At 47.6% G+C, this 26,714-nt stretch overlaps 2 protein-coding genes across 11 annotated transcripts in view; one reads left to right on the top strand and one right to left on the bottom strand.

The window, feature by feature from the left end:
• The window catches only part of TCF7 (transcription factor 7), a 75,027-nt gene extending 64,438 nt beyond the window's left edge, over positions 1-10,589 (top strand). For 4 of the 9 annotated variants that reach the window (XM_054079393.1, XM_054079392.1, XM_054079395.1 and 1 more), the window contains 2 exons: positions 1,399-1,471; positions 5,339-6,758. In XM_054079393.1, the coding sequence (XP_053935368.1) occupies positions 1,399-1,471; positions 5,339-5,639 (374 nt within the window). In that variant the 3' untranslated portion in view covers positions 5,640-6,758. Of the gene's footprint in view, positions 1-1,398; positions 1,472-5,338 lie in introns of all 9 variants that reach the window. The other 5 variants (XM_054079397.1, XM_054079400.1, XM_054079396.1 and 2 more) reach the window with 4 other exon arrangements.
• Positions 10,590-10,741: 152 nt separating this feature from the next.
• SKP1 (S-phase kinase associated protein 1) overlaps positions 10,742-26,714 on the bottom strand; it is a 276,895-nt gene continuing 260,922 nt past the window's right edge. Inside the window, exons 1-6 of one of the 2 annotated variants that reach the window (XM_054079406.1) lie at positions 19,965-20,115; positions 16,926-17,022; positions 14,758-14,831; positions 13,560-13,703; positions 12,768-12,908; positions 10,742-11,986 (exon numbers count right to left, since the gene is read on the bottom strand). In XM_054079406.1, coding sequence (XP_053935381.1) covers positions 11,951-11,986; positions 12,768-12,908; positions 13,560-13,703; positions 14,758-14,831; positions 16,926-17,022 — 492 coding nt within the window. In that variant the 5' untranslated portion in view covers positions 19,965-20,115 and the 3' untranslated portion in view covers positions 10,742-11,950. Of the gene's footprint in view, positions 11,987-12,767; positions 12,909-13,559; positions 13,704-14,757; positions 14,832-16,925; positions 17,024-19,964; positions 20,116-26,714 lie in introns of those variants that run through there. The other variant, XM_054079407.1, reaches the window with a different exon arrangement.

The raw sequence follows: 26,714 nt of genomic DNA, 5'->3' as shown, positions 1-26,714 counted from the left end.
AAGTTAGATAGCCTGTTTTTTCCAGTATGTCCATTCTGTGATTGACTTACAGAGAGCTTTTCCCACTCTCCAGCCTACCAGTTCATCACTGCGCAGTGCCCTTCTTTACTTTTGGATGAAACTTGGCAGCCAGATGATAGGCTCTGGGCTTTCTAAGCAACACACAGTTCTCTCTTCCTCCCCAGGGAAGGTGTCGGGCCAGCCCGCTGCTCTCCTGCCCTCGCACACCCACGCAAAGACCTGTCCCACCTGAGCTGGGAACCCAAGGTGCACAGTTGGCCACAGCTGGCTACATCTGGGCAGTTCCATTGTTGGTCAGGATGTGGGAGTCCAGCTCTGGTATTGCTGCTGTGGATTACACATCCATGCAAGCATGAATCCTGCAGCCTAACATTAATTCATCGAGATTTCTCATTATTTTAATGAATTGCTGCTGGCTGACCTCTTTGAATTGTCCATAAAAAGCAATTCCATGACTCTGTCCTAGTAATCTCTTCAGTTTAGTTAACACTGTTGATGTCATTCAGTGTTTAGACCGATACAGGGAATACCAGCTTTTAGGCTTATATGTAGAATATGTGTGTATATAGATATAAAAAACATATAAGGTATATATATGTCTTGTCTGGAAAATAATAATTCCACCCGTTATGGACTGAAAAAGCAGCTGCTGGTTGTACACAGCAGCGAACACGGAGGGTGGCTGAAAGAGGGAGTGTGACTCCTGCACAGAAATGTGCTGTAAACCCCATTTACAGCACCAGAGCAAAAAGATCAGGTGCCAGCAAACAAATAGGGCTTCACCCTAATGAGCCCCATAATTATACAGTGAAACTGCAACATTTTAGGAAAGGGCATAGAGAATCGCTTTCCCATTAGAAGTGGGAGGGGAATGGTGAGCGGCAGAGTGGAACAACCCGGGCCTGGGTCTCCTTGGTGCTAACTCTGCTTTCAGCCCGCTTCTGCAACGTTTCCTCCTCTTCTTTTCCGTGTGCAGTCTGAGCTCGTGGCAGCCCCGTTCAGTCGCTGCTGGAAAGGCAGGGAGCAGGTAAGGATGCAGGCAGCGCCTCTGGGATTCAGCAGCTTTTCCAAACTTAAGAAATTCAAAGAGCTGTGAGTTTCCCCGTGGTTGCCCATATTTCCCAGAGCTGAGGCTGGTTCCCAATCCTCCTTCTTCTCCAGCTGCCAGCAGTGATCACTGATATTTGCCTAACGATCACTTTTTTCCAGGAGAAGTGGTGCCGGCACCAGTTTGTTGCAGAAACCACATTGGATTGTAGTCTGTTAGTCGTGTGTTAAAGTGGCTAAAATGATGTTGCCTCTTTTCTTCCTCCTGCTCCTCCTCCTCTTTGTGCCTCTGCCTTGCCCATTCTCCGCCGCGCATGCTTCTCTGTTCAGATCCTGCCTCTCCTAAGAAATGCAGAGCTCGCTTTGGCCTCAACCAACAAACGGACTGGTGCGGCCCGTGCAGGTGTGTATCAGCATCTCCTTGCTGCTGGGGTGCTCCCGGGCGAGCGGGTTCGGCTCCGTGCGTGCTCCTGCAGCCATCCCAGCGCCGGCGCAGGCTGCTCGAGCCAGGTGGGGATGTTTTTTTATTCTGGGCATCAGCAGGAGTCGTTATCCGAGCTGCAAGGGTCACCTGAACCCTGGGGTTCTCACCCTGCCAGGCAGTGGTGGTGTAATGCTGTGCATGTTCCTCAGCTCATGGACTTCCCTGGTGTTAAAAGCTCATTTCCAGGGTGGAGACATCTGCAATGCTGACATGGGGGTTTTTTTCCCCCCTGTTAAGAGATTTTTTTATTGCATAAATAGCACCCGAGAGCCATAAGTCTTTTTTTTTTCCCCCATTTATACTGGTGCTAACCATGTATTTTGAGATACACCTCTTCTTGGCCCCGAAGTCTGGCAGTTTGGGGAGACCCTCAAGCGCTGAGACATTTTGCGAGCACCCTGTGCCTTGGGCTTCTTGGGAATGGACGTGGCCAGGCGATAGTAAAGTTTAGTGCGAGAACCAAGTGCTGCCTGGTGCAGGGGGGCTGTGAACGCATCCAGGCAGAAGAAGCTCCTGAGGGGCTTCTGGACCTGAGCACCAAAGCGGGGAGAGGCTCCAGCCTGGACAGAGGTCTACAATTCATAGCACATTTTGATACCAGTGCCTTGAGGACTCAGGCAGTCTAGCAGTAAAGTGTTGCTTGATGTGCTCACCACAGCCTAAAGGGACTGAAATCACTTAGTCCACCCAAACCTGAGCTCCAAAGCGCAGCCCCGATGGTGCTTGGCCACGGACCTGACGGGCAGCACCAGTGGCTGAGCTGGGATCCCTGTGGCTGCGCCCGGGGTGAGCTCCCCTCCCTGACACCGTGTCCTGCAGCTCCGGTTGCTCTGGGACAGCAAACTGGGTGATGCCATCAAGCCTTGTCTTTATACGGATTAATAATCTGCACAGAGCCCCCTTAACGTCTCATTAATACTTTACCTTGCACGTCCAGCGAGGGGTTTTGTGGCCCTGGTCAGTGACCCAGCAGTGCCACCGAGCCGAGCGCCCCGTTGCACGCCTGCAGCTCTGCGGGTGCTTCCTCCAACTCCACTTTGCCTTTGGTTGAACTCTCTTAATTCAGCTTCTCCTCTGCGCCGCTTCCCCATTAACCCAGGCTGCTGAAGTGCTCGGAGACCTTAGCATGCTTTGATTTTTTACCCTTTGCCTCTCGGACGCTGGGTAGCCCCAGCTGTTCTGCGATTCCCTGTACTAACGTGCTGCTGCCGGCTCAAGGGCTCCATGCTGTGTGCTCCGGTCACTTGCGGAGAGCAACTTCCACGGAAGGGTTTCCACTCCACGGGAGAGTTTTACTCGTTAAAACCGAGTGTTCCTGCTCTAGAGCTTTCACCCTCCTCCTCTCACCTGAGACAAACCGCTCAGGGTGCTGTAATTCCTAAAGAGAGAGGGATAACTCTGTGTAATAGCCACGTCAACCATAGCCCACTGACCAGGTCGCTAGCAGCAATCTGTAGTATCTTCTTTCATCGTTATTTTAAATCAGTGAATCAATGGATGGGTTTGTATCATCTTCAGCAGGTCCTTGCAGCTCCTCATCCTGCAGCTACTCTGGACACGACCACGGAAAATAGAGCATCTCCTCAGGCTCGTCTGCTCTGGGAAATTACAGCCCATGTAAAATAACCTCCCAGTTAAATATTCAGTTCATCAGGGCTGTCGTGTTCCATATCGTGTTAATTGGGTCACCACGGCTAACGATGGCACTGACAGCAGTAACAGCGCTTCTCTTGTTCACGTCCAGTGCAAAATCATGTTTAATACTGGGGCAGTTAATATATATTCTAACGCTGTCTAGTTCTTCATTAGTCAGATCAAAGGAAGGTGTGTGCCCGCATTAGCAAGTTCTGCATTTGATCTGTTTTCCTCAAATGAGGCAGGGAGGAAGATGTTCTTCTTAGCTGATTTAGCTGTCAAGTCATTAATACCATCTCTAGCAGAGGAACTGGTCCCTCGCCTCTATCAAAGTGACATCTTGAGAGCTCTCTCCTTTAAAACTGCTGAGACGCTCCAGGACCCAATGCAAGTGACGTGAAGTGAAGGAAAACCAGCTCAACACAGAGTATGTAAGGACAACGTGAGACGGTGCGAGGGACTGACTCCAGAGAGCCTGGAGTGCTTAAAGTAATCCGGGCATCTGGAGCTCAGAGTAAATATTCCCATTTTCCATACTAAACTACAGAATTGTCAAGGGATGTGGAGGAACCAAGCCCAAAGCCAGCTGCAGCAAGGATGATGTATGACTTGTAGTTTTGTTAACAACCCCCCTTCCCAAATCATAACTTATGAGTAAGGAACCTGAATGTCTTCTCCAGGGGATCAAGGGAGGCCGGTGCTGGTCCCCCGGCTCTGTTGTCATCAGGACCTTCCTGGTCCCAGCAGGGTGCTGCTTAGCGCAGCATGGTCAGGGGTGGAGAGCTGCCACTGACGGGGTAGTTTCCTGTAAAAAAAACTTCCAGTGAGTCCCTCTTCCCCATCCCTGGAAGTGTTCAAGGCCTTGGGAAGCCTGATCCAGGGCGAGGTGTCCCTGCCTATCGCAGGGGGGTTGGAACTGGATGATCTTTAAGGTTCCTTCCAGGCCAAACTATTCTGTGGTGCTATCCAACGAGCTCCGTTTCTTGTGCTCCACAGAAAGGGAACGTGGAACTGAGTCTTTCACAGCCAAAGTCTGGTTGCAGTTCATTCAGGCCCTGCTTCTGCCTCGTCTCTCTGTCCTGTGCCTGCAGAGTGTTTTGCACTTGTGTCCCTGCTTCCTGAGGGAGAGATCACTGCGAACATTCCAAGCCCAGAAGAGCCACGGGCTGAAGTGTCAGAGCTGGTTTTTCCTGAGCTTAGTTAGCAGGTTAAAAGGTGACCTATACCTTCCAAAGACCAACAAGTCTTCTGACCAGCTCAGGGCAGGTCTGACATCTGAAGCAGGACCTCAGCCACCCCTTAGATCATGGCTTATTAGATCTTAGACCAGCAGCAGGCTGTTTTCTTCCCAAGTCTCTCTTGAGCACCTGCAGCTCTGCTGCGGCACCGAGTCAGGAATGAACGTGTGTTCCGAGATGCCGCGATCAGAGGCTTTTGCTGCAGATAGAAGAGCTCATTAGATGATCGTGCATGATTCCAGGAGAGCACTAGGAGATGGACCACAAGATGTTCTTAAGACCTTAAGATTATCAATTTTACTGTGTTTTTTCTGATGATCCCTTGTAGCAATAGGACAGGGGGTAGTGCTTTGAAGCTAAAATAGAAGTTTAGACTGGATATTAGGAAGAAACTCTTTGCTGGGTTCCAGGCCAGCTTGAATGGGGCTCAGAGCCCCTGAGCCACTGCAACTGGATGGGCTTTGAGCTCCCTTCCAACCCAAACCACCCCGTGATGATTTATTTAATCGTTTAGGATTTTTTTATTATTATTCTTTTTATTTTTATTGCGGTTTGGTGTTCCCCTGTGTTCCCCATCCCACTGCCCCGGATCGGCGCCGCCTGGCGGTGACCGCGGGGAACTGCAGCCCCACTGCAGCCGCAGCCTCCACCCGGTTGCATTCCCAACCAAAGCCCTGGTGCAGCTGCAGCCTCAGCCCCGGTTGCATTCCCAACCAAAGCCCTGTCGCAGCCCCAGCCCCGCTGCATTGACAGCCGCAGCCCCGCGTGCAGTTCCAGCTGCAGGGGAGCCCCGGCTGAGGCCGTGGTGAAAAGGGGGTTTGCGAATCCCCATTGGGCTGCGGTGCCCCCCAGCACAGGCTTAGGGCTCGTGCGTGCCCGTGGATTCACGGATGCCTCTCTCCACTGTTCCTAGGAGGAAAAAGAAGTGCATTCGGTACTTACAAGGAGAAGGACGCTGTGCCAGCCCAGTTTCTTCCGATGGAAGTGCTATAGACTCCCCTCCCTCTCCTCTGGACGCGCTCCAATGCATCTCCTCTGCTTTCCCTTCAGCCAAGCTCGCAGCCCCCGCTGACTCCGCACACAGAGAACAGCCAGACCCCTTCCCCGGCTCTGCTCGCCTCCCGACCACCGCCAGCTCCTCCAGGCCTCCCCCCCGGTGCTCCCCTGCGCCCACGGAGCCCCCAGCCCCCAGCCTGGCCCCCACGGGGACATAGTCCCGCGCTCGGGGTCGCCCTGGCTGGGACACTGGGCACACCGCTCGCTCCCACCTGGTTTGCCGCCCACTGAAAAGGACCAGAGCACAGCCAAATTCCCCATCTCCCTGTCAAACGTGCAAAGTTAGGCACCAGGATGACTTAAGGATGCTGGGAAAAAAAAAACTCATTTGGTTTTTGTTTTTTTGGGGGGTGAGGGTTAAAGAGAGAAAAGTGATTGCAAAAAGGAAAAAAAAAAAAAAAGGTGAAAAATGAGTACTTGCCAAAATTTGAAGTGCTGATGAGTAAACAAGCCTTTTGTCCCTGCCCTGTGCTGCTTTTTTTTGTTTGTTTGGGGGTTTTCTGTTTTTTATTTTTACTGCATTATCTTCACGTTTGGCAGAGCGCAGTCGCCTCCCGGCTTGCTGCAGTAGATGGTAGGTGCTATTGGTCTGACTTTGCCTTCCACTCCCTCCGCGCTGCTTTAAATGAAGGCGCTCTCACAGATCTCTCGGAGCTCTTTCATCACAGGGCTGGAAAAGCTGGACTAGGAGCGGTTTTAAAAAGTCAGTATGTCTGAAAATTAAACGTAGCGATGAGAGCTTCCTGATCCAACCGGATAAATGAAATAGCTAAACCCATGAGGTGAATTTTTTAGACTTCTTGTTTGAGAAGAAGGTGGTGGTGTTTGCAAGCAGGCGGTCTGCGTGCAGCCCCAGCGCGGCAGAGGGATGGGGAGCGCTAACCGGCCAGCGCTTGCTTGGTCCATCGGGTGCAGATCTTCCTCGCTGTTAGGGATTGTCCACTGCACACCTGGACAGCCAGAAACCCACCAGAGATCTGGCCCATGGGCGGCGGCCGGGGCAGAGAGCTGTGCCCGCACCGCGCTGGGCGACAGGCTCCTCTCCGCACGCACCCACAGCACCATCAGAACCCTTCTTTTCCTGATTTGGTGCAGAACTTCTTAAAAAAACCTCACTCTAGCTTCTTCTAACAGATCCTCCCACCACTCCCAGGATGATGCCAAATGTTTATGGATTCTCTCCAGCCTGACAACCTTCACCGGTTTCTGGTATTTTATTTATACTTGGACCTTTGATAAAGAGGAAGCACCGCGGACAGATTCTGATCTACCTGAACTGACGTAAATCCCAAATTAATCCAAGTCCTTGATGTCCCTCAGGTTTACAGACTGCTCAGAGACCACAATCTAGTCCAGTGCAGGGGCTTTTCCTGCTTGAAAGAAATATATTTGACTGCTGAAGAGAAAAATACCACCACACAGGGAGAAAGGGGCTATTTTTTTCTACTTTACCGAATAGGTTTTAAAGTACTGAATGCAAATTATGTAGTAATGTTATTGCAGAACTGCAAGAAATTAAGATGACCTTTATAATGTACAAAATATTTTTATATTTTTTTGTTCTTAACGCAAAAAAAAAACCATAATTTTTTTACATTGGACTAAAAAAGAGCTTTTTAAACAAGTTTATGCTTCAAAGATTCAAAACTTAAAAAAAAAACATCAAACCTGATCAGTTTGTAGAGCAGCTTTGGGTTTATTCCTTTTATTTAGGTACTTTTGCTTACAGTAGCATAGATTTTTTAACTCCAGTTTTAGCTTAGAAGATCTAAACCTACTGCTTTACGCCTCTCCTGTGTAAACGTAACTCCAGAAGCACTGAATGAAAGCAACGTGCACAAACCCAAAAAGACTGAAGAGTCATTTTGAAGTCTGAAAGAATTATTTTAACCCTTTGAGAAGTAGCATTACCTGAACTGGCTGCCAACTGTACACTTGCCCGTGTACTTTCTGTGCTCAGAGGGGTAATTACAGAGCACTAGAGCAATATGCAACCTGCTCGGGTTTCAATTACTTTAGCAAGCTCCAGTGCTGACCAGAGGAACTCGGCCGACTCCTCCTCATCTGACACCATCTCTTTTTATCACTCAATTTTAAAAAAAACAAACCAAAAAAGATTGCTAAACACCCCCGGCTATGTCTCAGCTCAGTGTGTGCCCCCCTGAGCTCCTCTGCTGTAGGTGCTGCACAAGTGGCAGCTACTGCAAAAGCCACCGATGACAAATCGGCCACAGTGGCCTTGCATAACGCAGACCTGGGTGCAAAGCAGACACAACTTCATATCCAAGTGTTGTTTTGTGGCTGGATGTTTTCACAGAAAAAGAAAGGCAGGGATAAAAGGAAAAGCAGATGTGTCTAAGGAACATCAAGGGAAAGTCCCAAACAGTATTAAACTGTCTTCTGACCAAGGCCTACATAGCACTAGTGCAGAGAGAACAACCCTCAGTCATTTCAGAACTCACCAGGATTTTTACGCGTTATTTCAAGGCTCTTTTGCTCCTCTGCAGCAGCGTGGGCACCTGACTGTTCAGGAGTCACCAGCAGAAGGCCCAGCTGTATCATATTTGCATTATTCCATCCCAATTCCTGCAAAACCTCTTTAGTGAAACCTGCTGCTCCCTCCCCAGGAGCCTTTCCTCATGTGTTCCTGGGATGGAAGCACTTCCACAGCCCCAGCACTGGAGCAGTTACACCCAATCTCCATCCTGTGCTCAGCAATATACACACAGGTTAAGCCAGACCTTACCCTGTGCTTCCAGCTGCCACAGTATAAACCTAGAACATCCCCTCAGTACACTGTAAGATGTTCAATTTATACTGGTCTAACTGGGAAAAGGTAACCTTTTTTCCTTCCCACAAAACACTCAAGAGAACTTCAAGCTGCCCCTTTCTAGGACAGAACAGTGAGAAAGAGCAGCTTCTGCCACACACCCATGGCTGATAACCAATGCCAAAACAAAGTTACTTAATGCCAAAAAAGTGTCTTTAGAAATGCTATATGAAGTGTTGCTATTTTGTGTTAATAGTTTTTTTTTTTTTAATAGAAGGAAACCTTTACCCTTAAGTTTTTATCGCAGCAAGGATTTTTTTTGTTTTTAGTTCACAGCAATTTCAACTCTTCTTGAAATACAGATTTGAGTTCCTGGCATCAGTTTGAATGTAGAAGTCATGGAAGTACCACTTCATTAAACCAAGTAAAACCACTGTATGTATGTAGCAGGGATAAATGGTTCACAGCTGTACTTTCATTTGTCCAATGCCTATCCATCATTTGTTGTAATTTTTTTACTTCATTGAGTTTGTATTTTTTGGCTTTTATGTTCAAAATATGTTTATAGCTTTATAAATAAAGTAATTGCCAGACTGGCTATTCAAAATAGGCCACTGGAAGTTATAATCCTACCAAACTGTCAAATAACTATTTTTTAGTATTCAAGAGTATTCCTGTCTCGCCCAGTTTGGGTCCAGAGGAGGCCACAAAGATGATGGAGGCTGGAGCACCTCTGCAGTGAGGACAACCTGAGAGAGATGAGGTTGTTCAGCCAGGAGAAGAGAAGGCTCCAGGGAGACTTTAGAGCAGCTTCCAGTGCTGAAAGGGGCTGCAGGAAAGCTGGGGAGGGGCTTTTTCCAGGGGCCTGTAGTGATAGGACAAGGGGGAGTAGCTTTAAAGTGGAAGGGGGAAGATGTAAACATTAGGAAGAAATTCTTCACAATGAGGGTGGGGAGGCCCTGGCCCAGGCTGCCCAGGGAAGCTGTGGCTGCCCCATCCCTGGAGGGGTTCCAGGCCAGGTTGGATGGGGCTTGAGGAGCCTGATCTGGTGGGAGGTGTTCCTGCCCATGGCAGGGGGTGGGACTGGAGGGGCTTTAAGGTCCCTTCCAAGCCAACCCATTCCATGATTCTATGATCTGTATGTATGAAGCTTGTAGAATAGTTTCCAGCAATCCTCAGTGGATAAATCTGAAATAGCAAACCAAGACAAAAAAAAACACCTTTCTCTTAGAATCCCCAGCCAACTCCTTGCCTTCCCTACCCCACATTTAATCACTTTAGCTAAGAGCAGCTATCCCTGATCATGCCATGACTTAAAAAAAGGGTTAAGGTAGCACCATACAAGTTAAACAGCAACACAAGTGTAACAGTGGGAACGGGGACAGTTTCTCCCCATTTCAAGAATTTCAAAGTACAGAGCAGAGACTGTACTAGAGAGGAATGTCAATAAGAGAAAGGAAGCTGCATGGAATCCTAACTACCAGGACTACTAAGGATGTTGGAATCTGTCAAAGCTGGGTACTGCTTTGAGCACCCAGACCAGCCCCTTCTCTCACACACTGCCACACTGTACCTCCACGCTTCCACCACGATACCAGACCTTGGGCAGAAGCGCCACCCTGACAGTGTCTGACCGCCCAGGGCAGTGTTTTCAGCAAGCTGTTACCATTAGCAAGTCTCAGGATGGAAGGCGTGCATTAGGCAAGGAGGGCAGAGCAGGCAGAAGCAGGGGAATGAGGAAAAGCAGCTATGCATTTGTCTCTTCCTCATCCTACAGCTTAGCAAGGCTCAGCATGAGGCCACAGCTGCTAACACAGATCCCGCTCCGATGACAGACACCCAAAGGAATGGATACAGGCTTCTACCATTGAACACAACTACATTAAAAGCTTCTATGTTAGCAACACTGCACACCCTAGGTGCATTCCAAACACTAACTTCACACAGATTATTTCTTTCTCTTAGGAATCCAAGACAAGCTAAATATCACACTACAGTTACAGCCACAGAGAGAACGGTAATCAGATTTTCTCCAGCAGCATTTTTAAACTGAGGTGTATTGTTTGCAATATAGGATGCTGGAAAGGCTCCATCACATCCAGGCCTGGCACCAGTGTGCTAATGCTCACTGACAAGAGAATATCTCTAACACCCATATGACATACACATCAGCACAAAGGCAGGCCCAGCAGCCTCATGAATGAGCAGAGCTGAGCAGCAGCTGCATCCAAAGCATGGGTTTGAATGCCGCCTTAGAGCAAGTGATGAATGCTTTCATTAAGGGTTACGCAGATTACCTAAAAGCTAGTAAGCCATCAAAAAGTATATCCAGCTGGATTGCTTGCATCTAACTTCCAACCGAGTCTGCAAAGTTGCCCCACTGCATCTGACTAGTGGCTTCATTAATCACTGCCTCAGTGCTGTTATCTGTACCCTCAGTAGCAACAGGAAGATTCTCTGGTTTCAAATAACTAGAGCCATTTGCAAACAAAAGTTTAAAAGCCCTTTATTAATGCAGAAGTGAAACACTGATATTTGAAGTGAGATAAGTATGTTTATTCAAGTTCGTTCTACTCTAAGGTTTATACAGAGAATGGAATGCAATACAAGCTAAGAGCACACCTCAAAGATCTACCACACAACCATCTCCTACTCCCTATAAGGGAACTGTAAAAAACAATAAAAATCAGAAAACCAGTTACTGTTTAACTAGTTGCAAGTGGCTTTGTCCAAAGAAGTTAAGCTTCATATTGCATTAGCTTTGTATGCAATAATTAAGTCTCTACAAGCTGAAGTATCACGTACAGAGGCATAAGATTTCCTGTGGACACACAGAACCATGTTTTAAAGAGCTACATCACAAGGGTTGTTTAAAATTGCCTAAAAAACAGCCACTAATGGCATGCACAGGTCAAGAATATTAACTTTGGTAATGTCAGTCATTTTTTGGTCAAACTTGGATTCCATTTCTAACTAACATATAAAAACACACCAATCCTGTGCATAAAGCAACACTTCATCTGCTACCAGCAAGAGGCAGGTCTTCAAGACATGGTTGAAGTATTCAAATCTGTCAGGAGCTTGCTTAGTCCTAGATCACATCTGTCACCAGTCTAGAGGGCAAGGCTACCAGGACAAGAGAGTGGTCACATTTTTCTTTGTTTAGAAGCAGGACAAGAACCATCTTGAAAGTTACCAAGCTCTAAGTAACATTAGCTCTCCACACCACATTTTTGGAAAAAAAATCCAGTAACTTTTTACTTTATCTAGTTCCCCAAGACCCATTCTAATTTCCCTCATGAAGCTATCAATACCCTGTAAATACCAGCATGTTGTTCTTGAGGAAGTGGTCACAGGTGGGTTTATTTACAATGGAGTCAATCCTTTAGCATTGTAACTTGACTTGAAGAGTTCAGAAGCATAATGAAAATGATAACCTTAAGTGTTACTCTCCATACAGAATCCACACTTAGTTGTTTTATTCATTGCAGAGTAAAGTAAAAAGACATCCAATTACACTAGTAAAAACTCAGATTTGAATTTGTACTCAAAAAAAAACCACTACACATGCAAAGGGAACGATATCCTGCTAACACAACTTCATTTGCTGCTGCATTTGTCTAATATTAACAATTATGAACAGAGCAGTGCAACTAGTATTTGGAACAATCCTTACAGTGTTCGTGTCAGGCACAAACTTCACTTCTCTTCGCACCACTGATTCTCTTTGCGTACCTGAAAAAACGGTTTAACTATTAATATGTTGCAGTGAACTTCTAAAGGTTAGCTCTAAATTCACATAGGTGTTGAGGATTACTTTTCAAGGAAGGCATAAACCTGGAAGCCGCTTTAGTTTTCCATGCAAGGTTTGCAATAAAAAAAAGTCAGCCTTCCAAACCAACCTGTTTATGAATATAGACTACAGAATTTATTCTCATGCCTGGGTTTGACCAAAAGTGATTTTTTTTTTCCACCCCAAGTAAAGCATATGGACTCCGCTTCAGATTGAATTGCTCATTTCATGACAGACCTGGAGACAAATGCAAGTGTACAATTCACTGACTTTGTATTTAAGGAAGGCCTTTCATTCTGATCTTTCCCAACTCCGCCCTTTGGCAGTTGGTTTGTTGTTCAAGTTTTAAGATCAATGAGTTCATTAAAGACAAGAATCCAAACATCTTACCTTTCCAGTCACATGCATCAATGCACCTTCAGCATTCTTACTACATCTCCAAAACAGGTAACTAGAGCTGCCACAAACCATCCCATACATTTTCTTAACGGACGTGCATTGAGCTAGGAAGTCAATATGCTTTGCTTTGACCTTGCCGGGTAATGTGCTGCAAGCACTGCAGGCACTGAAAGGTCTTCCAGCAACAGCAACCCAATTATAAGGAGCTGATGCATCAGTTTACATTTATTGTTCACAAACCAGTCACATCACACACTAAATTATGAAGCACCACATAATTCAGCACAAAACCAGCTAAATCATAATTAAATCTAGATCAAGTACCTGTGCTTCTTCCTCCTCAGTGAAGTCATTCTTAATATTGAATGTCTTGCGAATTTCTTCTGGAGTCTTCCCCTTGATCATGTTTGCAACTGTCTTGCATGTGACATCAAGCAAACCTTTGATGTCCAAGTAATTTGCAGCCTGTAGAAGAGTTCCCAAATTTAAGCCTCTATATCAGTATTCCATCTCTGCAGACATACTCCCACAGTTAAGCTTACTACGTAGAATACTAACTGCAAAGAGCCATCTCCACTTTGATAAGCCTCTTAACTAGAAGCCTGAAGTAACGGTACCTAAGACTTGCTTGCCAAATAGAAGGGGAAGTCATTTGTACCATGAGAGACAGCCCTACTTTTCCTTGTAAAGAAGGCTTTCGGAAGAGCCTGCAAACAACTGAGACTTCCAGTTAAGTGCTGTTAACTAGCTAAGACACATAATATTGGCTCACAGTACCACATATGGTGCACACTTTTTAAGTTTTTAATTTGGATGCAAACATCAAACTCCATTTCTAGTAACAATCCCTCAATTTAGACTCAAGAATCATAAGAATGGGAGCCCCATATTCAGAAAAGCATATTAATTAATAAATCAGCAAGTTTAATCTAACACCCAGCATTAGATTAACAAGCATTCCAACATCCTCAACAATTTTAGCCAGTAGCTTACTGGAACTACTAGCCCTTCCCACATTCACCCATGAAGAAGTTATTCAAGAAGCATAAAGACTTGTGTCAAGTGCATGAAGCACACTTCAGAGGCACAGCCTTCACACTCCATAAACATACTTACCAGGATAAGTTCAAAAAGCGTCCCTTGGTCTACTTTCAGAAACTCTTGATCCCACACAGGGATGTCATCTGTTCTTTTTTCCTTGTTCTCATCATCCTCAGGAGGAGGTGGATCGTCCTTGTGATGGGTGCACCACTGAATCACCTAGTTACGGATTTGATATTAAAGTTTTATCCAAGTTGTCCCATTAGGCCCTAACTGTAACAACTTCATTTCAGAGGAACCATACCTTTTTCTCTAAGCTAATATTAGAATCCTGTACAAACATCCTCCATTACCCAGTACTTTCATCTTAGAACAACTGATCCCCAATCCTGAAGTACAACAGCCTTCAAGAATCCCATCTGAGACAGTAGGTACTGACTTAAATTCATAAAAGCCAGCTGCTGGTGTTGTAAAGTTATTAAACCCTGTGCTGACACACAACACTGTACAAAGGAAATGTAAACCTCGTTTTGTTATGTTTAGTAAGAATTGTTTCTGCAAACAGATTAAGCAGAATACTACACAGGGCATGAGTGCAGAGTTTTAACAGCTACCAGCAGGACATGCTCACCACAGTACAAAGTTCACCTGGCAAAAGTTTGCCTCTTTCTAAGCTGGTTTTTTAAAAACACCAACACCACACCATCTCATCACCCAGACAATTAAAGGAGTAGGGTCCTACTGCAAGTAAAATCCTGTTCCATTTTGCCAACCCAAAAACCTTCAAGTCTGAAGTTTTCTATGTGTGTTCACTAGGAAGTAACTCCTAACCCTATATTTACCCCAAAACAGTCCACTGCTTATTTTGGCACAACACTTTCTACTTCAGAGCAAAAGGCATCTTCAACAGCAACATTCTTTCATAGTGCCAGTTACTCTCAGCATTGCCTGTCCCTTAATCCTTCCTCCTAACATTTGGATCTCAAAAAGCCACCCAAGTTCACACAATCCAATTAGTGTGCACAGATGTTCAGCATCATTTCAACTTCTGGCCTCGAGCTGCTGCTCCAGGTGGTCACACCTGTAGGTGACCCTTATCTGCCCCCCAGCCTCAGGTCAGTTCTCAGATACCCTGGATTGATGCACCTCTCAAAGTGGTTAAACCCCGAGCTAGCACATGGAAAGTACCTTTAATACAACAGTTCATAATAACCGCAAAATGAATTCCACATTTTGCTACTGCCACACAACACCGCGCCATTCAGCATCTTACCTTCTTTAAGATGGCTGCGTTAACATTTGGAAGAGGGACTGGGTCATCATCACCTTCATCATCCATTCCCAAATCTAATAAGGGAAAGATGACTAAGCAATTGGAAGGCAAAACCATTCAGTCTGAACTGAGCCACTTCACCCATTTTCTACCATTTTAACACCAAGGCCGAATGGATTGGTAGCAAAGGCTAACCACCTGGAGAAGTCAAAGTTTTCAGAAAGCTTCAAGGAGGCCTTGCAGAGCCAAGGCTGCATTATACCAGGTTATAACAAGCATAGGCCAAGTAGCTAATAAGGCTGCCTCAAATGAGAGCATCAAACCACCAGCTAAGCAGTCAGTGACTTGTAAGAGCAGAACCTGCTACTGGGAATAAGATATGTCAAAGAACCAGACAAATATTAACATATTTTTACCCCTTTCTGGAGTTCATATCCCATTCAATTTATTTAATAAGTACTCCATTCTACTGCAGTAAGTAGACAGTTTGTTCTATACTGTAGCCAGAGATGCTAGTTAATCTGACCTCTTAAAACACTCATACCCATCTTTGCCAGCTGAAGAATGCTAAAGGTGACACACGAGCTGTCAAAGATTAACATCTTTTAATTAGTTGTGTAATTGAGAAGCTAAACAGACCTTCACTCATTACATGCATGGATGAGCCAGTTCTACTTCACCAAGGAACTTGATTTTTAAAAACAGATGATTGTCACCATCACTGACCAAATTTGTACACAATTAAACTAGCATGTACTTCTGTATTTAGGCAAGTCAACTACTATTATTAGTATTACTTTTCATTTGGAAAAACTAGCCTCAGACCCAGACTAAAATAATGACATTAAAGTGTCCTGCATGTGTCACCAATTAATGGAAACTTTAAATGCATGCTTTGAACATGGTGGCAGATACCTAGGGTACGAAGTGTCCAAAACTGTTGGTACAGGGAAATCAAGCGATATCTCCAGTTAAGGGCAATTCTGCTCAACTTGTCCCCACCACCTCCAAAACAGCAATTCTACCCATTATCAGAAAACTGATGTGTCATTGGTGTGATGCTGGACATAACCTCACCTTTAAGCACCAGCACCTGACACTGTTCATTAACTGATGCTTAAGCAGCTGTCCTGCAAATGCATTTCACCTGTACTACTAGGAGACTGGTTCCCACCCAGGTTAGTAAGTAGCTGGTTTAGTGTCTGACTTGCAGCACTTGCCACATGTAGCTTCCCTTTCATCAACAGCCAAGTGTCACTGAACACTGGCAGTGACAGCTCCTGCATGAGGAAACTGAGAAGAATTGTGCTCCCTAATGTATTCCAACTGATTACTGTTTCCTGCTCATGTTGCTGGTCATGTACAACAGCATCTTAGTAACAGAAGGCAAGTGTTCAACAGTTGGAGTATTTCCACCTTTTTTTTATTGTTCTTAAAGGTGTCACAACCAAAGACTTACATCCAAGAACATAATTTTAAGTGCATCTACAAAGATTTTTTTCTAAGCAGACTAATGAATGCACCCAAAACCTGGAAAAACAGACCTGCACACAATGGGGATTTGCACTAGAGGGATTAGACAGTTCATTCTGCATCTGAGCCATCTGGCACACTTCCCCTCCCCCAACACAAGTCCTATTGTTTCAAATTTATGTCAGCAGGAGATCAGAAATAAGTATTTATCCCCAATAATTTAACTGTATCCAGAAGCTTGGAATATAGGCTTCACTTTAGCTCTTTCTTCATTGGACTGGTTTATGATCTCCTGCCCCACTTAAAAGCTATCTACATTGTAAGGCTGGTTTGTATGATTAACTAAACATAAGCTTTAGTATTATTGCATGTTCTGTTTGCTTAGCATACGAAACTGAGGCAGGCTGGAGGCAAGGCAGTAGGGTGCTTATGTTTCACTAGCCTCCCTGAAAGTGCTCTTGATGAGAGGCCTGAACTTTAAGCTTTCTGCAAGAGCACATCCACCCAGAACAGTTCCAGCTACAGCAGCTATTGCTCAGCTATTGTGACACTAGACAGCAAGATGCCTCTCACAGGCCTGGGAATCCTTTTTCAGCACAGTACCAGTTTGTCTCCTGTGGTCACAGTTCCTGTCCTCTTGGACACACTGCTATCTCTGCACAAGACAGTGACCCTCAAAGGCTTTGTACTCTTACCTTCCAGCATGGTCTTTATAGTCACAGACTGCTTTGCAATTTCCACATCAACTTCAAAGATCTCTCCATCTGAACTCTGCAGTTTAATCGAAGGCATCTACAAGAGAAGAACAGTTATTTCCACACAGTCAGCAAGCATTACTAGTTCAGCTGACTCCAAGTTGTACCTTACCTTCACTACAGCAGACAGCCCAATGCCACTTACAGGACACTCAGATTATTCACTGCTTGAATCAGACCTAAATTCATTAATCCTCATGCTTAAGAAACAAAGACTGAAAGAATCCTAAAACCAATTTAAGAAAACTTTTCTCCTAATCTGAAAGCTTAAAACATCAAATTTATTAGTTAATAGTTTTTTCCACTGTGCAACACTGGAACTATCTTTCCCTTGAATTCACTGCCAACATTTCCAAAACACTACTTGTCTTCAAACCCAAACAATCACTACTCACTTTGATACTCAAATGAAGTCAGATCTCAAAAGCAGTTTTCAAACAGTAGTCTCTGAAACAGAATCACAAAGCTGAGGTGGGAAGGAACCCCTCTAGACAGTCTACTTCAGCTGCCTTTACTCCAAACAGACCAGGTTACTCACGATCAAAGGCTTTCCTTAAGAAGTGTTTGGTTTTCCGAAGAGATTAGAAAGCCATTTATCGCTACAAGGAAGGCTTTCAGCACTCAATACGGTTCTTACACAGTAGGAAGTCAGGTTAGCACTTTGTTAGCATTAAGAAAGGCTAAGATGACCACATATTTTAAAGTTCTCCATATCTACAACAGAAGCAGAGTTCAAAGATGTCACTAGCAGAAAAATAACCAAGCTTCAAAAGAACACACCTTTCCAGGTATTTAACAACTCCAACCTGGAGTAATACACTTGATACAGTAGGTAGTGGGTTACAGCTTCTGTCTGAAATTACACATGGAGTTTGTTTGGGTACCACTGCACTTGAACCAACTGACCTGAAGGACACAATAACAGTAACTGCCTGGCCACATAAAATTTTATAAGTCTGTTCTCAACAAACTAGTGGGAATTGTCATAGCTTACTTTACCACTCAAAATATGTTAGCTGCAAGCCTTTGCAAGTTTTATTTTCTTCCTCAAGTTGTAAACACAGCCTGCAAAGCAGCTCTAGAAACAAAGAATTTCAAATCAATTTTGATTAACTTTCAAGTGTCCCCTCCCCATTAAACTTAGGAGCTATACATGCCAGTTCCTTAAGGTAGAACTTGAGCTATCAAAACTGAATTAACTGGACCACTTTCAACAAACTTACATTATCACTCTTTAAGAGCCTTCTGCAGCTCATCAGTACAGCCAAGCCCAACAGTACTGCAACAAACCCAGCCCCATGGAGGCCAGCCAAGGCATATTATTAAGCAGCTCACAGCAGCCCGAGGTCCTCATTGCTTTAATTTCCATTTGGCAGAGCAAGTAGCTAGTTAATGTTTACACAGATACCTAACCCTGCATGACAGTGCTACTTCTAATTAAGATGGCTCTTCTGGAGGGACACGGTCAAGACTGTTCCAAAGATATAAATATATATACGCAACTGCAAAGATAAAATTTGGATTAAAATGTAGTTCTCAGTTGGCAGTTTGAATGTGGCCCTGAAAAAAGCAATCTAGGCATACATTTCCGATTTAATGCATCTGTTCTCACAGTGATTGTTAGAGCACTCAAGAACAAACCCATCTTTACATGCCAGCCTCCTTGTGCTTGTGCCTAGCATTACATAATGCTGTACAGCATAGCCAGCAAAGCAGGGATGCTGTCTCAACCAGTCCAGCCCCCGCAGGAGCATTTGCATCCAGACCCTTCTACCACCCAAACCTGCTTCAATCAAGACCTTTCAGTTACTGTTAACAATCTGAATGAGGCAGAATGAGGTTAAGTTACTGCCTGAGCACTGGTACCAGATCAGGATTTCATTATACCAGAGTTCAGTCCCCCAGAGAAAGAAGAAAAAAAGGTGTTTTTAGCAAACTGAAATACAGCTCTGGAAACAGCTGGGCCTTAGACAGCAACACAACTGGGTGACTAAGCAGTCAGTCCTGAAGGCTTCATTAGACAAGAGTAAAACAGGTTGAGAGCTAGTCAAAAGGCACACCTGAATTACAGCAGCAATTTGCATGCACAAGGCTGACTCGCAGAGCTCAGCCACCAACCAGCACTGTGAGGCAGCTCCAGCCTTCCTTCCACATCTCCTCCATGTTTCCCCTGCTCCACATCATAGAATCATAGACTAGCTTGGGTTGGAAGAGAACTTAAAGCCCCTCCAGTTCCAACTCTCCTGCCATGGGCAGGAACACCTCTCACTGCATCAGGGGCTCCAAGCCCCATTCAACCTGGCCTTGACCACCTCCAGGGATGGGGCAGACACAACTTTCCTGGGCAACCTGGGCCAGGGCCTCCCCACCCTCATTGTGAGGAATTTCTTCCTAATGTCTAATCTAAATCTTCCCCCTTCCAGTTTAAAGCTATTCCCCCTTGTCCTACCACCACAAGCTCTTGGAAAAAAACCCTCCCCAGCTTTCCTGGAGCCCCTTTCAGTGCTGGAAGCTGCTCTAAGGTCTCCCCAGAGCCTTCTCTTCTCCAGGCTGAAGAGCCCCAACTCTCTCAGCCTGTTCTCACCGCAGAAGTGCTCCAGCCCTCGGATCATCTCCCTGGCCTCCTCTGGACCCGGCGCAACAGTTCCACCTCCTTCTTATGTCGGGGATTCCGGAAAGCAGGGCTCCAGCCGAGCTCTCACCAGAGCTGAGCAGAGGTGGCTGAACCCCCCCCCCCACCATCGCCGCTGCCGGCCACGCTCTGCAGCCTCACCTGGGCCGCTCTGCCCATGGGGAAGGAGGGCTGGGGGTGCCCCGGGGTAAGGCCCGGTGGCTGTTTACCGCAGACGGCACCGCCCCCACCTCCCCCACGGGCGCTCGGCCCCGCACTGACGGGCTCGGAGCCCTCGCCGGCCCCACCGCCCCGGCCGCACCGCCAAGCCCGCCTCCCGCCCCCGGGCGGCTCCCCGCAGGCCTCACCGTGAGGCGGTGACGTCCGGCTCGACGGCAGATCCGGCGGCGGCGGCAGCAGCGTTCGGGCCCAGCCGCGGCGGCGCCTTTATACGGCGGGAGGGGTGCGGGGCGAGGACCCGCCTCCCGCTGCCTCGCAACCGTTGGGCTGCCCACCCGAACGCCTGTCTAAAATACCCAGTTCCCCCCCCCAACGGCGCCGAGCGCTGTGAATAGGGAAAAAACGCACCAGCTCTGCCTTTTTCACGGTGCAGAGGGGTGAAGTGGAGCCGAATTGAGGTGAAAGGGTGAGGTGGAGGCTGTGGGGTCTTTCAGGCAGCGCCGCGGGTGCACCAGGAGCTGCAGAGTGGGCGGGGGCGGCGCGCGCGGGCCCAACGGCTGCGCGAGGGTGGGAGGGGGAAGCGGGGGAGACCCGGGGCGGGGGGGATGAGCCGTGGAGGAAGAATGGGGATGGGATGGGATGGGATGGAATGGAGAGAGATGGAGATGGAGATGGAATGGGGTCGAGATGGAGATGGGGGGAGGATGGGGATGGAGAGCCATTGGGGGAGGCTGGGGAGCCCCTGGTCAGCGGGGAGTTGGGGGGTGAAGGCTGGGGAGCCCAAGGGAGGGAGATGGAGGAGGAGTATGGGGAGTCCAGGAGAGGAGGTGGGAGAATGGGGAGCTCCACGGAAGGAGGGGGGATGGAGGACGGGCAGCCCCTGGTTGTCGTGTGTGCTTAAACCAGTAACGGGGAGTAGCGCTGAAAGGAAAAGCCCACAGCGGGTGGGTGCCGGGTGTCGCGGGGTGCTGCCAGCTCCCCAGGAGGAGAGTTGGGTCAGACTGCCTCGGTTAGTGCCGCAAAATCCCATCCAGTGACTGCTCTGAGGCAGCAGGAAGCATTTTAACTAAAAAACTACACTGAAAAACTTGTCTAATTTCGAACGGTTGCAACAATGGGTCGCTCTTCTTGAGGGGCAACACAGCTGAGGGCGGTTCACGGGGCTGGAGGTAGATTTAGGTCTAACTAACTGAACACCTCTCTGGATCCCACCAAGAATTTCAGACCACTACAGCTCTGGTTATGACCAAAGCCTGTTAAAGCATCTCCAGAGCAGCAGTACAAGGAGCCCACAGGCCGGAGGGGCGGACCAGAAGCTAGGAGCCACCAAAATGCAGCCAGCGCAGCGTGTAGTCCGCACAGCCCACCTGAGCATCATACCCAGCGTGGGTCACATCTCCTGAAGGTCAAAAGCATGTGCCAGGCAGCGAGAGGCGTTAGGTTTTCAGAACAGGAGGGATCTGAAGGGTTTTGCCTAGTGAGGAAGACAGACTGGGGTATGACCACCAAAGTCACCCGAGGGTGTTCAGGGTGCTGCTTGCACTGTCACGTGTGGAACTCCCCTGCCGAGCCAGTTTTTCATCAGCTGTCCATGGCAAAGTGGCTTTTAAGTAGTTATTTACACAGTGACAACCCATTATTATGACAGTTTGCTTTACTTTTAATTTAAAATGATGTTAGAATTGGCGTATGCTTTCAGAGTGCTCGGCGCAGACGTAGCCAGGCCACCCAAAAGCAGACTGGTTCTGGCCCCAGCTTTGCACTGCAGAGGACGAGTCCAGCCTAAGTCACAGCTTTCCATATCCTTGGGGTCCCAGAGGGACCCAGACTGTGCGCTGCATACCTTGTGGAACAAATGGTCATCACACCTGCTCAAAAATATCTTCTAAGGTAAAGCATTTTCCTGAGATTCAGGAATTCTCAGTTCAGAGCCCACAGCGCAGGCCAGCAGCCCGGCTGCTGGAGTGCCAAGTACCCAAGTGACATCACCAGTGAGACCACAAATATCAGAAGGATTTAATGTTAGATATCCTGTTGGTTAGGGCTCGCTCTCTGGAGAGACGGGAGACTCCAGTACAGATTCTCAGCCAGCAAGAACCTCTTAGGGCTCAGGTGGCAGTGAAGCTGTTCAACATCAGGTCCCATCACTGAAATAGGTTTCTATATACATTCCAAAGTGCCGTTGGAGATTACTGCCTGACATGGGAAACTTGTTTCATGGGCTTCAGGATGCTGAGCAGCTCATTAGCTACAGCACACGTGAGGATGACCCTGAGCAACCTCATCTGCCTTTGGTAGATGGCTCTAAATTCAGTGTGGTCCAGAGGACCTCCGTGGTCCCTCCCAGAGTGGGTCACCGTACACTTCTCTGACAGTGGGACGCCTGTAGCAGCCGAGGGAGCATCCAAAGATGTCAGGGGCTGCTTCCACAGCGGGCTTTGACGCTAACAGAGGCTCTGCAAAGATCCCAATATTGGTAAATAAAGAAGCCGTTTGTTCACCATTTATAGGGCCTAATTATAATAGTTTAATATATATCTCTCACATATGCCTGTGAAGGTTCCCGCCTCTCCCTAATCTGAGTTTTTGATTGTACTATCATTACATTTCCCTCTTCCCTCCTCAGTCACTCCATCTTCTGCTCCAATGTTGAGAACCACACTCACTGCACTGAAAAAAAAGAAACACCACCGCCTTTATTTTCCTCAAATGTTCTTTTTTAATTATTATATTAAACCTCCTCCATTTAGAGGCTCAGATGATGACAGAAGGTGATCTGTGGAAAACATATCTGCAAATCCTAAATCGCCTTTCCCGGCATTGCCAAAAATGAAGGTTTGTGATTTGGCTCACGACCAGCGAGCGCAGGCGCTCTGACTGCAAAGCAGGCTCGGCAGAGGGGGATGGGTTTGCTCTCGGCACAAGGCAAATCAAATAAAATCTAGGAAGAGGCAGGAAGCAAAGTTCCACGCTGAACCATGGGCTGCGTGCGAATGTAATTGCAAGCAGTATTATTGATGCGCTTTATGTTTGATACAGCTCCCTAAAGGAGAACGTTCAGTCCCCGGTGGACTTCGAATTTAGCTGTTGAATTACAAGCCTGGGAAAGTCAAAACAACAAAACCACCTCCCAGGCAGAAACGCGGCAGGCGGCTGCGGCAGATAGGCTGTAATCACAGGACAGCCGCCTCCCGCTGCGCCCTCCGTATCGGACGATGAGTCCCACCAACCGGACCAGATGCTTTCTGTTATCTCTGGTGAAAAAGCAGCTGCTGCAGCGTTGATAGCCCAAGTCCTGCCAGTCAGTCGGTGCTGATAGCACTAAAGGCCCCCGTCCTTCGCTAAAGCTGCAAGGCAAAGAACCAGATTTTTCAACAAAACGGGGGGTCCTAATTTCAGTCGCTATGCACACAGGTAATCATAGAATCATAGAATCACCAGGTTGGAAAGGACCCACTGGATCATCGAGTCCAACCATTCCTAACACTCCCTTAAACCATGTCCCTCAGCATTTCATCCACCCGTTCCTTAAACACCTCCAGGGAAGGTGACTCGACCCCCTCCCTGGGCAGCTGTTCCAGTGCCCAATGACTCTTTCCATGAAGAATTTTTTCCTGATATCCAGCCTGACCCTCCCCTGGCAGAGCTTCAGGCCATTCCCTCTTGTCCTGTCCTCTGTCACTTGGGAATCACCGCAATGCAAATAATCTTAAACCTAAGCACTCCCCCCTGAGCCATCCGGACGATTGCACGGATAAATTACAGTTAAGGGCCTTTTCCCACCGAGGAAGTAGACGAGGAAGGGGGAAACTGAACCCTAAAGCAAACACCTGGAAAGACTGGAGCAACCAAGATCAGTGCAAGCTTGATTTAATGCTTATCACATCCAGAAGAGCTCTGACCTACATAGTTGCAGCATCCCCAGGGCTGCGGGGAAGGCAGCTGAGCGGTGGCGCAGCCGCAGGGGAAGGGGATTCGAACCGCTGAAGGTTGCAGAGCAGCCGCCCGGACGCAGCACTGCATCTGTGCCACAGCCTCAGATTCTCTTCCTCGCTGTTACTCTCAGGCAAACATCACTGTGCCCCTACCCCTCCAAACACCTCACACCCTCCACTTTTATAGAGAAACTGAGAGTTTTATTTGCAGCTGGTGGAGATTTAGAGATGGGAGATAACACAATACCACAAGCATGACATGGAATTGTCAAAGCCTAAGGAGAAACGGGTTTGAAAGAGCTCAGCTCTGTTCCTTCAACAAGTTGGGAAACTCCACAGAGCTCATCCTGGATCCTCTGAGCCGCGGGGACGGGGGACAGCAAAGGCTGGACTCAGGGGTCCCGAGGGCAGAGCTGCTCTAGCAGAGAGAGCCAGGGGGGATTTGCAAGGTGTGACCCTCGATCTGAACAAGAACCTAACCCCCATGGAGGGGAGGATTGGACTTGCTGCAAAACCCCTCCTTTTATTTTCAGGAATACAAAAGATGAACTTTCTTTAGAACGAACAGCCACATCAACGAGTTAAAAAAAAAAAAATAGAACTGGCTGGATCGGTGTAAAACCAGAAAACATCAGAATTATTCAGGTGAGGGAGGTGGTAGAAAGCACTGCTGAGCTCAAAGCTTGTGCCACTGCTGTTTAAAGAAACCATTCAGCAACACAGCAGCAGCAGCAGAGGAAAGTTCTTGTTCTCAGAACAGCTCTGGAAAAAGCTAATTACTGCATTTCCACTTCATCCAAACCTGTGCTACAGAAGCCTCCTTGAGAAGGCGTCGCTTTTCATCCAAGCTTTGCCCCAGCAACACAAGACAGTGGGTGGCAGAGTCCAGTGGTTGGATGGATACAATTAACACCGACAAACTCAATAAGCAAATCACATCAAGGAGGCATTGATGGTATTTATCAGCTTCCGTTCCTCCCTCTAACAAGATCCACATTGCCTTTACATAACTGCAGGGATTCAAGAGTTTAGAATACTGGAGATGAAGAGGGGAGAGAGATTAAAAATAGAAACACACCTACCTCAAGCATATCTGCAGCAGCTACTTCCTAATCTCAGCCTCGCTCCACCCCCGCACACTTAAACAGGCTGATTTGGTACCAGTTGTGCCCTAGCATCCTTGGAAACGGTTGGGACTGCTCACAAGGAGCCAGGCTTGGATCCTGTGGTTCCTGTGGCTGTGCCTGTACTGGGAGTCACCCCATTCAGCCTGGTTAGGCTGCCAAAAAACAGACAGCGCGGAGCCAAACCGATGGCAGAGCGGCTCTCCAGTCCTGCTGGGTCACGGCACACCATCAGCCACAGTGTGCAAGGAACAGCACACTGGGTCACGGCATGCTGCCAGCCACGGCACACCGCCGGTGATGGCACACAGGTCATGGAGCACCACCAGTGATGGCACACAGGTCATGGAGCACCACCGGTGATGGCACACGGGTCATGGAGCACCGCCGGTGATGGCACACGGGTCATGGAGCACTGCTGGTGATGGCACACAGGTCATGGAGCACCACCGGTCATGGCACACGGGTCATGGAGCACTGCCGGTGATGGCACACTGCTGGTCATGGCATAGCATCAGGTAGGGCACACCACTGGTCACAGCAAACCAGTCACAACACTGCAGTGGTCACAGCACAGCACCAGTCAGGACACTGCACTGCTTCAGACAGAGCACTGGTCAGGATGCAGCTCCAGTTGGGACTCAGCACTGGTCAAGACCCAGGACTCATCAGGACCCTCTCCGGTTGGTCCTGGTGGTGCAGGGTTCGCTGCAATTCCTGGTGGCTTTGGAGAGGCAGGAGGGGACTGGTCCACAGGGCTCAGCCCAGAGGTGATGTCCTGTTGTTTATTCCATGGGCTGAGGGAAAAGAGAGGAATTGCTCTAAACGTTCTGGAGAACTACTCTGAGAGGTGATGTATGAAACGGTGACCATCCTCGACAGCCGTGTGTGACAGCACTGCTTAATTTAAAACCAGAAGTGTTATTTCAGCCTTTTCCCCCTATATATATGCTGAGGAGCTGTGGTCCTCTGCTCAAGAGAGCAGTCTGCCCTTATACTCCTCCAAAGGGAGCACAGCCAAGTGAATTAAAGGGTCGCAGGGCACTGGGTTTCAGCCTTGTTGCTGTTCAAAGTCCAAAATAGCAGATGATTCTGAGCTGGTTCTGACGCCACAGACGATAAAGAGCAGTTGCTTTAAGGTTTCAAAGTCCATGGGAATAAATGTGATGTGTTTCAGAAGTCGGGCTGGTTCAAAGAAGCTTTAAAAGAGAAAAGGGACAGTCCCAGGCTGTTTAGAGCTGCTGAGCTAAACTGGAGACGCTCGCCACCAGACACGACGCAGAACCCATCCCAGCCTTTCTCTGAGACGGGGAGGGAAGGAAAGCAGGATCCCGGGGAGCCACAGCATCCCCCCTCCTGTGTCTGGGTCCCTCTGCCCTAAGAACAAACGCGGCGGTGGAAAAGGAGCGAAGCCGCCTGCAAAGTGGGTCAAGCGTAGAATGAGCTCCATAAGATCCTCTCAAAGCTCCCCTGGGGCCTCCTCTGTATAAAATGAGAGGACAGAAGAGAGCAGCGGTCATTGACCACTCTCGCGTTGATAGCTATGAGAAGGAAGGGTTTTCCACAGAACGTTTTACAGTCAGGGAGGATGGGGTAAAGGTTTTTATTTATTGAGGAGCAGCTTTAGCACCAGCTCAGCCCTGGCATTTTCTGTCCCAGCCTTGCAAGCTCCCCGGACCAGACGCTCTGCAGCCTCACCAGCGAACCTGGCCCAGCGCTACAATGCTCTCCTGTTCTAAAACTACACTGTCCAGCCTGCTTTTAGGTTTCTTATCTGTTGGTTAATTACTTATATACAATAATTTTGTCCTAGTAGCCATAAATATTTTATATTCCAGCAACAATCAGTTTAATCTTCATCCAAAAGCAATTCTGTGCA

This window comes from Cuculus canorus, chromosome 14 (genome assembly GCF_017976375.1).
Source record: "Cuculus canorus isolate bCucCan1 chromosome 14, bCucCan1.pri, whole genome shotgun sequence".
Classification (NCBI taxonomy): Eukaryota; Metazoa; Chordata; class Aves; order Cuculiformes; family Cuculidae; genus Cuculus; species Cuculus canorus.
This window is presented reverse-complemented; position numbering and strand designations above follow the sequence as displayed.